The following is a 13994-nucleotide window of genomic DNA, read 5'->3' as shown; positions in this document are numbered from 1 at the left end:
GGCCAGGGCACCGTGGCTACCAACCATGGGCTGGGGGTGGGTAGGGGAGGTGGGATGAGAGAGCGGGGTTGGGCCTGGGGACGGGGAGGGGGGAAGAGCTGCAGGAGGAAGGGCATGCGGTCAGGGCTGTCATAGCCTGCCTCTCGCCAGAGCCCTGCACCCTTGGTTGGGAAGGAATGTTAGAGCTGGAGTATGACTGTGTGGTAGGAGTTATTGAGAAATTATTTTAGGTAGATAGAGAGGAAAAGGGGTCCTTGGGAAGTTTTCTGGTAAAGCCCCAGCTCCTAGAGCCAGGCCGGCAACCTTTGATATGCAAATGCAGGCCATTAGAAACTGGGTCCACCCAACATGGCAATTCCCAAGGCCTTCTTACCCTTGCCCCACATGTTCCTGGCAACATGGCCGCCCCACATGTGTAGAACATCCCCAAATATCCCCACATGTGTAGAACATCCATGGCACCCTGCATTTGCATATTAAAAGACTAGGGTGGGAGAGCCAGCTTTTTAGTGGGCTATGTGAATAACATGCGTGGTCAAACCAATCCCCTGAGCCCTATGTAAATCAGACATCGCCCCTTCCAGCCTCTGCTTATATACTTGGCTGGTGTCCACTGCACTTGGGGACCTCCTCTTTTGGCTTTGGAGCCCCCCTCCCTCTGTCTCCATACAGAGGAGCTTCTTCCTTCTGTCTTCTCCCTTCCTTCTTGCCTGTTAAACTCTCCGCTCCTTAAAACCACTCCACGTGTGTCCGTGTCGTTTTCTCTAATGCAACTCGAGACCAAGAACCCTGGTGTTCCTCCACTCATCAGAGCCCTGTCAACTGGGGGCCTTGTTTGTTTAGAAGTGCAGTTTGTTAATCCTGAAATTCTAGCTTCTCCGCTCTGTGAAAACGCCTGAGGGTTTGGCCCTGCGAGGCCGTCACTCCTGCATGGCATCGACAGGTGTGGCATGGCCCTGTGCGTGCCTGAGGGTGGTGGGTTGGGTTTGGATCGGGGAACCCCCTCTCTGAGGCCCATCGCTGATATGCTGGGTGTGTTATTTGCTGCCCTCCCAGCTCACCTGTGAGATAGAGCAGAGGCTCGGGCTGCTGGGCACCCTCCTCCACCCTCCATGGTGCCTGCTGTTCCAGGTACCCCCACCGCCGAGGAGCTGTTCTGCCTGCTCAGTGGTGCCAGGGCGGACGCTGTACTTAACCAGGGAGGTTTGAGGTGATCAGAGGATCCCGCTAAATGCCGGCTGCCTCACTGCGTGTCATCTCCGCCTGGAGAGTGATTATTCTGGGCTAATGTATAAATTGCAGCCTTTGCTGCCTGGTGCCCCAGAACGCTCATTACCAGGTGGGCTGGAGAGGCTGTGGCTGGTTTGAGTGACAAGGCCCCTGGCTGCCACAGGGACTGGGCTCTCTGCCAAGGACTGGGGCCACAGTGGAGCTTCCCCTGCTTCCAGTGGTACCCTCCCCTCACCCTCCCTTCAGTGCAGACTCCGTTTCTGCCTTCGTTGGCCATGGTGTGTGCTGCTCCTGCTGTCTCAGGGAGAGGGGTTCAGGCTTGCAAGTTGGTGATCATTCTGCTCTTAGGCCGCTTGGCAGGATCCCAGCCTGGCAAGACTGGGATCTTTGCTGGGCAGGACTCAGCCTGGAGCACAATTGGCAGCAGAAGAAAAGAGGACTGTTTCTCCTGGGGGTGGTCTCCTGGCTCGGCCCCTGGGAAGAAGGACACAGAGTGGACACACCCGGGCCGACTGCCTTTGGGGCTTCTGCCGGGCTGCCCCTCGGAGGCCCTGGCCTGACAGTGCCTTCCCATCCTGTCGTGATCTTTATTGTCGACCTTCATCCCATTCCCGGTGGAATCCTTATGACTGCCCTGTTACAAAAGAGGAGATGGCTCAGCATGCTGGTGTGACCTGTGCAGGTCCTGCAGCCAGGTCTTGCTGGAGCTGCAATTGGAGGCTGAGCTTGCCTGCTGGCTAAATGTGGCTTCTGAGAGGCCGTGGGGCTTGCGAGTGGGTCTGGTCATGTTTGGGGCTCCAGTTCCTTCCCTGTGATGCTGCTCTGGAGGCCCCCCAGGACTGGAGTTACAGTGCTGGCCACTGTATCTCTGACACTGACATGAGGCAGGGATGGTTCCAGGAGGCAGATTGTCTTGTCCAAAAATGGCCACAGCAGTGTTTCTGGACACTTGCTGTCTGCAGGTGACATCTATTTCCCTCCTGCCTGTCCCAGGTCTGGGCCTCATGACGGATGTGGCAGTGTTGCTGTGTGACGTCTGAGGCTAGACTGTAAACTGCACTGTGGCTTCCACCTGGTTCTCTCCCATGGAGTACTTGCCCTGGGAACCCAGCCGCCACATCATGAGGAAGCGCAGACTCCCCATAGGGGGACCCCAGCTGCCAGCAGCACCAGCCGCCAGCGTGCATGAGGCCCAGCCTTCCATCTGCTGAGGTCCTAGATGTGGAGCAGAGCTTTGCTGTCCTCTCGGGGCTCGGTCCAAATTCCCGACCTTCAGAGTCCATGAACATGATTGGTGGTTTTGCACTCCACTAAGTGTTGGAGTCGTTTATTCCCCAGCCGTTGTAACTGGGACAGCAGTGACGAAGAGTTTAGGTCTGCTTTCTGCAGGAGGATTCTCCCAGCATCGCCTCTCTACCCAGAGCAGAGTTGTGGCCTCAGCCTTTCTTGCAAGGGGCACGACTCAGGACGAGCGAGGGCCCCTGTGCCAGGGTACCCTTGGCTCCGGGTGACACCTGCAGTTTTGACCTGGCTGCCCTCTCGCCTCCTCATGGCCCTCACTGCTGGCTCAGAGCCTGTTGACATGTCCCACTGCTCAGAGAAGTAGCTCAGCAGTCAGGTCGGATGCCTCCTTTGTGAGATGTGGGGATGGACAGAGAAGGAGAAACAGCTTCAGGGAGGTTCTGATCAGGGGCTAAACAGGGCCCCACCTGGGGTTTCCAGGGGTTTCCAACAGGGGTCTCCCCTGTTGGAAAAGGCTGTGTACATGCTGGGCAGGTCAGATCAGGCAGCCTTGGTCCCAAGGGGGCGTCTGGCCCCATAGCTGAGAGGTAGAGCCTTGTGTCCTGCTGTCCTGGCTCCCTACCACAGCCACCCCGAGCAGGCCTCTCCGTTCCACTGTCCTGGAGTGACCCTGTCTGAGTCTCCACATCCTGAGCCCTCAGGAGAGAAGGCTCAGTTGTAACAGAGCAGTGGTGGCGGGGTTGACTGTGTGGGACTGGAGCTGGGGAGTGGCCAGATCTGATTGCGTACGGCTGCTTCCGGCCGCTCCTGGAATCAATAGGGCACCAGGAGCGAGGCTGACGGGAGTACCTGGCCTTTGCAAGCAAAACCCGCCAGACTTCACATTTGACCTTCAGCTCCTCAGCTTCCTTTTGAGTCCCTATCTGATGGTTTTTGAAAATCCATCTGGCAGATACTGCAATCCAAAGTCGCCCAGGGAGACGACACCCCCGTCTGCAGGATCTGCCGCTTCCTGTGGAAACGGTCTTGCTGTTGTCAGGGTTGCAGACGCCAGGGGCCGTGGGCAGCCTGAAGCCAGCCCACTCCTCACCCCAGGCCTGTTCTGGGATGGGGAGGGTGGTAGCTCTGAATGCATTTTTATTCAGAGTCTCTGCTAACAATAGTGTGTGGTGTCTTTTTGATGTGAGAGCATTTCCCATCATTTTTCATCGGAGTTGGGCTTAGTGGAGGGTGGCTTTGGCTGTGGGCCTCTGTGAGTCAGCGCCCCAGGCAGCTTCGGAGCCCAGAGTTGGGGAGCCAGTTTGACCAGGTCGGGGGACCTTCCTGGAACCTTTGTAACGCATTCCGTCCCCGGCTCTGGGTATGCAGGGAGGGGCGCTTAGCCTTCCCAGGGCCATACCCACATCTTGTGTGAGAGATGGATGCGGGTATGGTGGGAGGGTTTGCACATGCATGGTGTATGTGTGGGGGGCTGTGTGTGCATATGGAGTGCACACCTGTGTGTGGTGTGGTGCATGTGGAGGGGTGGGTACGTATGGATGTGATGTGGAGAGGACATATGTTGGGGGTGTGCGTGAGGTGTGTGATGCATGTAGAGTATGTTGTGTGTGGGGGGGCATGTGCTGTGTTTGTGGTGTGTAGGGTGGTTGTGATGGGGGTGTGTGGTGTGTAGGGTGTTTATGAGGAGGGGTGAATGTGGGTGTGCGTGTGCTGTGTTTTGTGTGTGTGGTGTGTAGGGTGTTTGTGATGGGGTGTGTGTGTGGTGTGTAGGTTTTTTATGATGGGTGTGTGTGTGGTGTGTAGGTTTTTTATGATGGGTGTGTGTGTGGTGTGTGGTATGTAGGTTGTGATGGGAGTGTGTGTGTGCTGTGTTGTGTGTGGGTGTGTGAGGTGTGTAGGGTGCATGTGAGGGAGTATGTGTGGGCATGTGTGTGCTGTGTTGTGAGTGGGCATGTGTGGTGTGTAGGATGTTTGTGATGGGAGTGTGTGTGGTGTGTAGGTTGTGATGGAAGTGTGTGTGTGTGCTGTGTTGTGTGTGTGGTGTGTAGGGTGCATGTGAGGGTGTATATGGGTATGTGTGGGTGTGTGTGTTGGGTAGGGTGTTTGTGATGGGGTGTGGTGGGTGTGTGTTGTGTGTGGGTGTGTGTAGTGTGTAGGGTGTGATGAGAGTGTGTGTGGGTGTGTAGTGTGTAGGGTGTTTGTGATGAGAGTGTGTGGGTGTGTGAGTGTTGTGTAGGGTGTGGTGGGTGTGAATGTGCTGTGTTGTGTGTGGATGTGTGTGTAGGGTGTAATGAGGGTGTGTGTGGGTGTCTGAGGGGTGTGTAAGGTGTTTGTGATGGGGTGTGGTGGGTGGGAGTGTGCTGTGTGTGGGTGTGTGTGTAGTGTGTAGGGTGTGATGAGAGTGTGTGTGGGTGTGTAGTGTGTAGGGTGTTTGTGATGGGGTGTGGTGGGTGTGACTGTGCTGTCTTGTGTGTGGGTGTGTGTGTAGTGTGTAGGGTGTTTGTGATGAGAGTGTGTGGGTGTGTGAGTGTTGTGTAGGGTGTGGTGGGTGTGAATGTGCTGTGTTGTGTGTGGATGTGTGTGTAGGGTGTAATGAGGGTGTGTGTGGGTGTCTGGGGGTGTGTAAGGTGTTTGTGATGGGGTGTGGTGGGTGGGAGTGTGCTGTGTTGTGTGTGTGTAGTGTGTAGGGTATGATGAGGGTGTGTGAGTGATGTGTAAGGTGTTTGTGATGGGGTGTGGGTGTGAGTGTGCTGTATTGGGTGTGTGCGTAGTGTGTAGGGTGTTTGTGATGAGGGTATGTGTGGGTGTGTAAGTAGTGTGTAGGGTGTTTGTGATGGGGTGTGGTGGGTGTGAGTATGCTGTGTTGTGTGTGGGTGTGTGTGTAGTGTGTAGGGTGTTTGTGATGAGGGTGTATGTGGGTGTGTGGGTGTGTGAGTAAATAATGTGTAGGGTGTTTGTGATGGGGCGTGGTGGGTGTGAGTGTGCTGTGTTGTGTGCAGGTGTGTGTGTTGTGTAGGGTGTTTGTGATGAGGGTGTGTTGTGTGTTGTGTGTTTTTCCCAGCTCTGCCCCACTAAGTGTCCCAAGGATCGAGGCTTCCCCAGCCTCTCTGGTGCCTCCCTCCCACGCTCCTTGTGATTGGCAGGGTGTGGGGGGCCCTCTTTGCCGTGCAGGCCTCTGAGAAGGGGCTGAGGAGCTCCTTCAGCTGCTGCCCGGGTGGTTTGAGGCACTGACCCTGGGCAGGCCTGGTCACTGGACCTGGTCTCCAGCCTCCCGGGCAGCGCTGTCCCCTCTGTGGCCCCTGCGAGGAAGCTTGCTCCGGGAGTGGTCTTTGGGCGTAGGCACCTGCGTCACTGTGGCGAGGTCTGCTTTTGTCTCTGACCAGCTAACATCCTCAGATGGCTGCCAGCTTCCACCGCAGAGCAAATGCCGCTGCCTTCTGTGGAGAGCAGAGTGAGAGTCGGCGAGGCAGCATTGTTTGTAGCTGAAGGCGGGCCGGGCCGCGGGAAATGGATGGTGACGGCTGTAATTTGGCCCTATTACTTATTCATTAACCGCATGCAGGTGGTCAGCCAGCCGGCAAGACCTGCTTTTTGAAATTTCATTTTCTAGAGGGCTCCTCGTGTCTGCACTGTGTGGTATTAATTTAATGTCTCCTTCCCACCCGTGGCCCCCACAGTTGCTGGCGGTCACTGCAGAGTGTGCAGTCATGGGCTCTGACTCCGGGGACTGGGAAAGGCCTCTCTCATTCATGCCAGGGCCCAACTGGGGTCCCTGGATGCTGACCCCTGTGGAGGACTTCTCCTCTCTCCTCCCAAAGCTATCCTTGGCATTTGAAGGGAGTGTGTGTGGGGTGACAGCAGCTTCTCTGCTGACCCATCCTCCCCAGTCCAGTAATTTCTTTTTCTTTTTCTTTTTTTTTCTGAGACAGAGTTTTGATCTCATCACCCAGGCTGGAGTACAATGGCTCAATCTCGGCTCACTGCAACCTCCACCTCCCTAGCTCAAGCGATTCTCCTGCCTCAGCCTCCTGAGTAGCTGGGATTACAGCCACCACACCCAGCTAATTTTTTTGTATTTTTAGTAGAGATGGGGTTTTACCATGTTGGCCAGGCTGGTCTTGAACTCCTGACCTCAGGTGATCCTCCCACCTTGGCCTTCCAAAGTGCTGGGATTATAGGCGTGAGCCACGGTGCCCGGCCTCCAGTCTGGTTGTTTCCATCCAGACTTCCCATGCGATGGGGCCTGACATGAAGTACCGTTGCTGGACCCCAGACTCCCCACATGGCAGGGTGCAGGCCCTCCCTCTGAGTGGCTGCCTCCTGCCCTGGCCAGCCTGGCCTCAGGGAGTCCTGAGCCACTCAGGGGCCTCTCCAGCCAGCTTTGCAGGGCTTGTGTGGCCACACCTCTTCTTTTCTCATCAACCCCACCAAATCATGGCTGCCAAGCCTTCGGTGGCTGGTTTGACGTGGGAGTCTGGCACGCATATCCCTTAGGATGACGTTTAAATGGTTTTTACTATAATTAGCCCCCAAACATGAAAAATAAGTACTATCTAAACTTAATTATCTCTGCCCTTTAAAAGAGAATGAAATGCACAGTTGCCAGAAAAGCTGCTTGCAGCTTTTCAGGTTGTATCTGTCGAATGGCTCTTCTGTTGAGAACAAGACCTCTGGCTTGGGAGGCGCTTTTTGGCAGGAGGGGCGGGAATGCATTTCCTGGTGGCTTCCCTCTGCACAGTTGGGGTGAGTTGGGAGGTTTCAGGCCCATAACGGGAGTGGAGGTGACAAGGTCAGGTGCCACACTGATGGCTGAGATGCCCCTCTGTAGGGCGCTGGCCTCAAAATCAGATCCTTTGTACTTCCCCACTCTGCCGTGAGGTTGCCTTCCACTCCTGTCACAGCTGGAGGCAATGAAGGGAGGGGGCTAGAGGCAGAGCTGGGAACAACTGAGGGACGCAGGGTGTTTGTTATGGAGCCAGAAAGTCCGAGTTGATGTGTTGATCCCAGCCATGCATTTCGCTGATGGCCCTGCCTTTTGTATTTCTGACACCTGCTTTTGTGCCGGGCTGTGGGGTCAACTCAGTGCTGAGAGTGTGGTTGCTCAGTAGCAAAGGGTCTGCAGGCTTCCCTTGAGCCAGCTGCACAATAAGCCCTGCGTCTGGGGCCTCCGGAGTCCAGGCGAGGTGCTCGTCATCAATTCCTGCCCCGTAACTGCTCGAGGCTGTGCTAATGGAGGTGTCAGACCTTGGCCATTTAACTTTTGAGTCCTGTCTCAAATGCACAAGTGAATGTGACTGAATCATGCAAATTTAATTAACAGCAGGAGCTTGGTACCCCGTGATCATTTCAGAGAAGCCAAAAGGGAGAGAAAGCAAAGGGCATTGTGGGCTGCACTGAGCAGTCCATTGATCGCAGTGAGACCAGCATCTCCCGGGCCCTCAGTGCTCCTTGTTGTTGCTCCCTGCAGCCGTCCCTGGGCCCTGTGGCCAGTACTTCCTGGTTTGGGTGGGGAGGGAAGTGGTGGAGGACTCAGAGAGAGGAGCAGATTCTGTTTCCTGCAGGTGATGCTGGTCCTTAGTGTCACAAAGGCTGAGAATGGCACATAGGACACCAGTTCAGGAGCTCACTCGTGAAGTTCATCACCTCCAAGTCCCAAGGTTCTCTTCCTCCACCGTGTTCCGTGGGGTTCTCCAGGCACATTATCCTTGGCACCCGCAACACCCTCCCCCCGCCCCCCAGTTATCCGTAGAGGGTCTTGACTGCAAGTTGTCTAGGTTGTTGCCATTTTGAACAAAGAATTGGACAAAACACACAAAGGAAAGAATGAAGCAACGAAAGAATGAAAGCAGAGATTTATTGAAAATGAAAGTGCACTCCACAGTGTGGGAGCCGGCTGAGCAGAGTCTCAAGGCCTAGTGACAGAATCTTCTCGGGTCCAGATACCACCAGGAGGTTTCCCATTGGCCACTTGGTGCTCGCCTCGTGTAAATGAAGTGGTGGCCTGCCATCAGTCTGATTGGTTGTGGAAAGCAACCTTTGTAACTTCACTTCTGCAACCAATCAGAGGCTAAAGTGAAGTTACAAAGTTGCGTTTCTTTGCAAACCAAGACTCCGCTTGCAATCAGAGGTACTTTCAATTTCCCATCTGCCTCAAAAAAAAGGGGGGGTTTGCAAAGGGAGCAGCCTCTGGTCCTTTGTTACTTAGGTGTGGAAAGTTAGGGTTTTTCTTTCAATTTAGTTCTAGGAAGTCAGCATGAAAAAGCCCTAACGCCTCCCGACCCTATTCTCCTGCCTCACCACCACCCCTTGACAGCCCAGGAAACACCATCCAGAAACCATCTGCTGTTTTTCTGTCTGAGGCCTATTTGGGACCCAGCACCTGGTGACTGTAACGCTGTGAGGTCACAGACAGCTGGAGGGCTGGAGCACAGCTGGAGGGCTGGAGCACGGCTGGAGGGCTGGAGCGCGGCTGGGGATAGAGCCCCTGTGATGAGGTGGGACCCAGGTGTGGGATGACGTAGGACCGAGTATGCGTGCGTCATTGGACTTGGCTCTCAGTGTCTCCCCTGTGCAGTTTGTGTTCCTTTCCCCTTGCGTAAGCTCTGTCACTAACAGAGACATTGACTTATCTGCTGACCAAGAGCCTGGGGGTGGCAGCTTGCTGGACCCAGGCTGGAGGTCTGCCTAGCACAGCTGTGACCAAAGGGCCCATCAGGAGGTGGACGAGGGCTTCCCAACCTCATCCATTCTGTGTCTTCTCACTGGCAGATTTTTCAGGGGTAATGAGTAAGCTTGAGTTTTTCTCATCACATTGAGTAACACTGATACTGACTTTCTAAAAATGTTAATTTTTGGCTGGGCACAGTGCCTAATGCCTATAATCCCAGCACTTCGGGAGGCTGAGGCAGGAAGATTGCTTGAGACCAGGAGTTTGAGGCTGCAGTGAGCTATGATTGTGCCACAGCACTCCAGCCTGGGTGACAGAACGAGATGCGTCTCTAGAACATAAAATAAAATAGTAATAATAATAATTATTATTATTTGAGATGGAGTCTCGCTCTGTCACTCAGGCTGGAGTGCAGTGGCGCCATCTCGACTCCCTGCAACCTCCACCTCCTGGGTTCAAGTGACTCTCCTGCCTCAGCCTCCCGAGTAGCTGGGAGTACAGGCACCCGCCACCACGCCCTAATTTTTTGTATTTTTAGTAGAGATGGGGTTTCACCGTGTTAGCCAGGATGGTCTGGATCTCCTGATCTTGTGATCTGTCCGCCTTGGCCTCCCAAAGTGCTGGGATTCTGCGGCTGACCTTAAAATAAACTTTCCTTTAAAGATGCTCCATGAAGACCTGGCAGGCAGATTGCTTTATGCCACAGAGGGACGGGTGCACTGGCTGGCTGCCCTGGTGGACTGTCTCTGGCAGTGGAGGGGATGATAGGGGTTTTGTCTGCAGGGGCTGGCTGCAGGTGGCTAGGGTCATGGAGGAGCGGGGGTTGCTGAGGAAAGCAGCTGTGGTTCAGCTGTCACTCCGTGGCGTAATGGCCTTTGCCCTCCAAGTGTGTGTTGGGCCGACCTGTTCGGTGCCAGGTGCTGGGTGCTGGGTGCTGACCGTGATGGGGATGGGACTGGGGCTCCATGGCCTGGGCTTGGCAGGCAGGAAGGTGGCCACGCTGAGCCATTACCAAGCCCTGACCCTGATATTCCTTGTGCTTTTCTTTGAGGATCCATTCCAAGGAGCACTTCAAGGAGAAGTATGCCGTGGACGACGTCCAGTACGTAGATGAGGTGGGTAGCCGGCTCCTCCTCTGAGCAGCCCAGGGTTTCCAGCATGCCTTCCACTCCTGGAGTTCCTCTCCTTCCACTGCCACAACCTTGCTGGATGTCAGGGACACTACCGCCTGGCCACCAGTCCCCGCGCCGCAGGTGCTCCCATTTGGAAGGAGTAGGCAGCAACCCATGCCTCAGGCTTCTCTACGGAGCCATTGCTTTGCCTGGGAAGGCCCCTGACTCTGTGGGTAGAAGTGTCTGGTGACCTGGGTTGTGGCCGCTAAGATACATGAGGTGTCTCTGAGAGGCGGGCCTGCCTGCAGCGGTGGCACATGGTCTAAGTCACCACGAGGCTGGGCCGGGGTCTTCGTGTGTCTCGAGCCCTGGTTGACTGCAGATGCCACTGTCAGAAAAGCCCGAGGCTGTGAAAGGCTTGTCGAGTAGCGTTGGAGGTCCCCTGACTTCAATCCACTTCTCAGTGGGGTTGTCCAGCAGGTGTCGTGTGGCCTGGGTAGGCATGTGGTTGTCCTCTTGGGGTTTTGAATCTGTGCCAACCAAGTCCAGGCAGGTCAAAGGGGCTGCCCTGACTCCTCGACTCCAGCTCTCCTTCCTGCCAGTGGGGCAGGGCTGGGACAGAGGCGAGAGCACAGCTGGGAGCCCCTGTGGTCTACGTGACCAAAGGCCCTGACACTAAACCACTGCCTGGCACACAGGAGGCCTCTGTGCTCTGGCCCTGGGCGCTGTCACAACCCCACGTCCTGTGCAGGTCAGTGCCGTGTAGAATGTGAAGCACCCAGAAGTCAATGCCTGCCACTGGGAGTCCAACCTGGACCTGGCAGCATCAGCTTTGGACAGGGCTGTCCTGTAGCCACATTTCCCCAGACAGAGATCATGTGTCGGCCATGCTAAGAGCCGGGGCTGCAGTGTGGAAGTAGCCAGGGGAGCCAGTTCTGGCGGCCAAGCAGCCTCCCCCTTCCCCTGGGCAGGACACAGCCTGGTTGAAGATGACGGCACTGGGTGAGAAGCAGGTTCCCAGGGATCGTGGCCAGACACAGTGCTGTGAGAGACCAGTTGTCTCTGCCCAGCATGTGGGGGCCCAGCCCGGCCCATCCAGCTCGGGGGTGGCCAGCTCTCTTTGACTGCAGGTGGGCCAGTACCATGTGCCCAGCCCTGCCCCCAGTACTGCTGTCCTGGAATATGTTTTCCATTTCTCTGTCTTTCTCCTATCCATCTTTTGAGGCCTTGCACCAGCCTTGTACCAGCCACTGTATCTGCTGTAGACTCTGGCCCACACTGGTGCCCCTTCCCTGAGCCCTCAGGAATAGTTGTGGACACCATGGACGCTGACTGTGTTCTGATGTGCACCCTGCCCTTGACTGTCTTGTATTTGTCTTGAACGTCCAGTTCTTTTTCCCCAGACATTCCTCTTGCACTCTCTCCCTGCCCAGTCCCAGGGACATGTAGGGCATCAGAGGTGGCCGAGACCCAGGGCTGACCTCAACAGCCTAGGGCACAGTCCAGTGCAGGAGGTGACCACATGAGTGAACAGTCACCGCAGAGTGGTGGTGCCTGGGCAGAGATCCCTGGAAGAGTCTCTGTGAAGGGCACTGCCCACCTCTACAGGGACACGGGGGCCTGTCTCTACAGCATCTTCTGCCTGGTTGGACTGTGGAGAGAGGAGGCTTTTGATGGATCTTTATGTTATGTTATTTCAATTCCAAGCTTTTGGGGGTGACTCTTAACATCTGAAGATTCTGTCAATACACATGTGACCTATCATATTGATCCCATTGAGTACAGGATCTAAAATAGACGGAACGTTTATTTGCATGCTCCCAACGAGACCATCTGCCACTTGCCTTGTATGTCTCGGAAGTGGAGCGGGAGGCACCTACTCCTTCATTCTCGTTTTCCTTCCGACCCTCTCCTTGGCAGATGTGTTCCCTGCCCCAGAAACTGCTTCTTAACACTGTTGTCCTTTGAAACCTTGACCCTTCAGGTCTCTTCGATGTGAAACCTGGAGGGGCAGCCTGGGGTGGGCCCTGTCTCAAGGACCCTGGTGGGATGGGCACCTGCCTCCAGGACCCTGTCTCAAGGACCCTGGTGGGATGGGCACCTGCCTCCAGGACCCTGTCTCAAGGACCGTGGCAGGATGGGCACCTGTCTCCAGGACCCTGTCTCAAGGATCCTGGTGGAATGGGCACCTGCCTCCAGGACCCTGTCTCAAGGACCCTGGCAGGACGGGCACCTGCCTCCAGGACCCTGTCTCAAGGACCCTGGTGGGATGGGCACCTGCCTCCGCCCTGGACTCAGCTGCTGAGTCCGAGCCACCTCTGGACCACAGCCTCCCCAGCCACTGTCTGACATTTTTGTCTTTATAACTGGGGGAAAATTCAGCTCCGTGTCTACTGTGATTTCTGGGGGTGAGGAAGGAGAACTGGTCTCTAAGCAAAGTAAGAGACAGGCCACCTTGAGTGTTAGGGCAGGGAAGTTGTTAATGGTTGCACAGAATGACAGCACAGAGACCGGCTCATTCTTCGTCTTCGTATACAAAGCAGAATGTCGAGGCTTCAGTAGAGTACAAAGGCTAGAATCTCTAGGGTTCGGGAGCACCCCACTGCACCCCGTCACCGCCACTGCCATTGCAGATTGGTGTTGATGTTACTGTTACTGCCACTGTTTTTACTGGGAACAAGGCTCACTTTGACAGTAGAGCAAGCGCTTCATGCCGGGGCGGCCCACGTTGGCTCCAGTAACACTAGAGCTCTCTTGGAGCCCCTTGTCCCTCCTGCTGCGGGAGGGACACAGTGGGGCAGGGACTGTGCTGGGCCGTAGCCCCCACCCCGTTCATAGATATGAGGCTGAGGCTCAGAGAGAAAGGCCTTGTCCACAGTCCCACAGCTGGAGGGGAGTGGTACTGGGATGTGACGCCAGGGGCCTCCCCTCCAGGCCTCCCTTTCCCCTCATAAAGGAGGGCTGCTGTAGGACACTCCTGTGGAGGCGACATGGACTCCCTGTGCCTTTGATTTTCTGTGGCTCTGAAGGGAGCCTGCCAAAAAGTGTGACTTGCTGGACTGAACCCCCTGAGCTGGGAGGTATCCCAGGTTGCTTGAGGTACCCAGGGCCTGTTGCATCATGGGAGGTTATGGGAAGCCCTTTATGCAGGGAAGGGGTACCCAGGCTGGTTCTGCAGTGCTCAGCCCCATCTCACTTGGGGTGGCCTTAGCTGTCAGTGACAAATCACAGCCAATGCTTGTCTCCTCTGAAAAAAGGCAGGAAGGCCTCCAATGCCGTGGCTGGTCACGTGATAGCATGTATGCCATGCAGGTGTCTGATGGGGCACAGCTGGCTCCAAGGTTCCCTCCTCCCCACAGAGGATCCTGAGCTTATTGAGAAGGCAGTTCCCCTGAGAAGGAGGCATTCAGCAGAACCTTGAGTGGGGCCCCGAGGCTCTGCCGTGAAGGCCCCGTGCAAAGGCTGGCGGGATCACCGGCTGAGAGCTGGCAGGTGAAGCATGCGTTCCATGCACTTGCTTCCCTTTATGGCGCCAGGCATATGTGAGAAGGTCCGAGGGTCACCAAGTCTGCTACAGGCAGGACAGATGTAAGAGGACAACCGCAGCAGCACAGGGACAGGCATCGGAAGCGATGGGGTCAGCAGGGGCCACCGTGCTGTGGGACCACAAGCCCATGGCTCCAGGAACCTGATTGTTCAGGAGTAGCCACACATCCCGACTGTTGGTGATGTTTCCTGATGTT

The 13994-nt window shown here is 55.7% G+C and overlaps 1 protein-coding gene across 2 annotated transcripts in view; it reads left to right on the top strand.

Moving 5' to 3' along the window:
- PEPD (peptidase D) overlaps positions 1-13994 on the top strand; it is a 136167-nt gene that overhangs the window by 10848 nt on the left and 111325 nt on the right. For both annotated transcript variants that reach the window (XM_004060461.4, XM_055368905.2), the window contains exon 4: positions 10191-10254. In XM_004060461.4, the coding sequence (XP_004060509.2) occupies positions 10191-10254 (64 nt within the window). The remainder of the gene's footprint in view (positions 1-10190; positions 10255-13994) is intronic.

The sequence above is a fragment of the Gorilla gorilla genome, chromosome 20 (assembly GCF_029281585.2).
Source record: "Gorilla gorilla gorilla isolate KB3781 chromosome 20, NHGRI_mGorGor1-v2.1_pri, whole genome shotgun sequence".
In the NCBI taxonomy this organism is placed as follows: domain Eukaryota; kingdom Metazoa; phylum Chordata; class Mammalia; order Primates; family Hominidae; genus Gorilla; species Gorilla gorilla.
The sequence above is the reverse complement of the archived record's forward strand: the minus strand, read 5'-3'. Positions and strand labels throughout refer to the sequence as shown.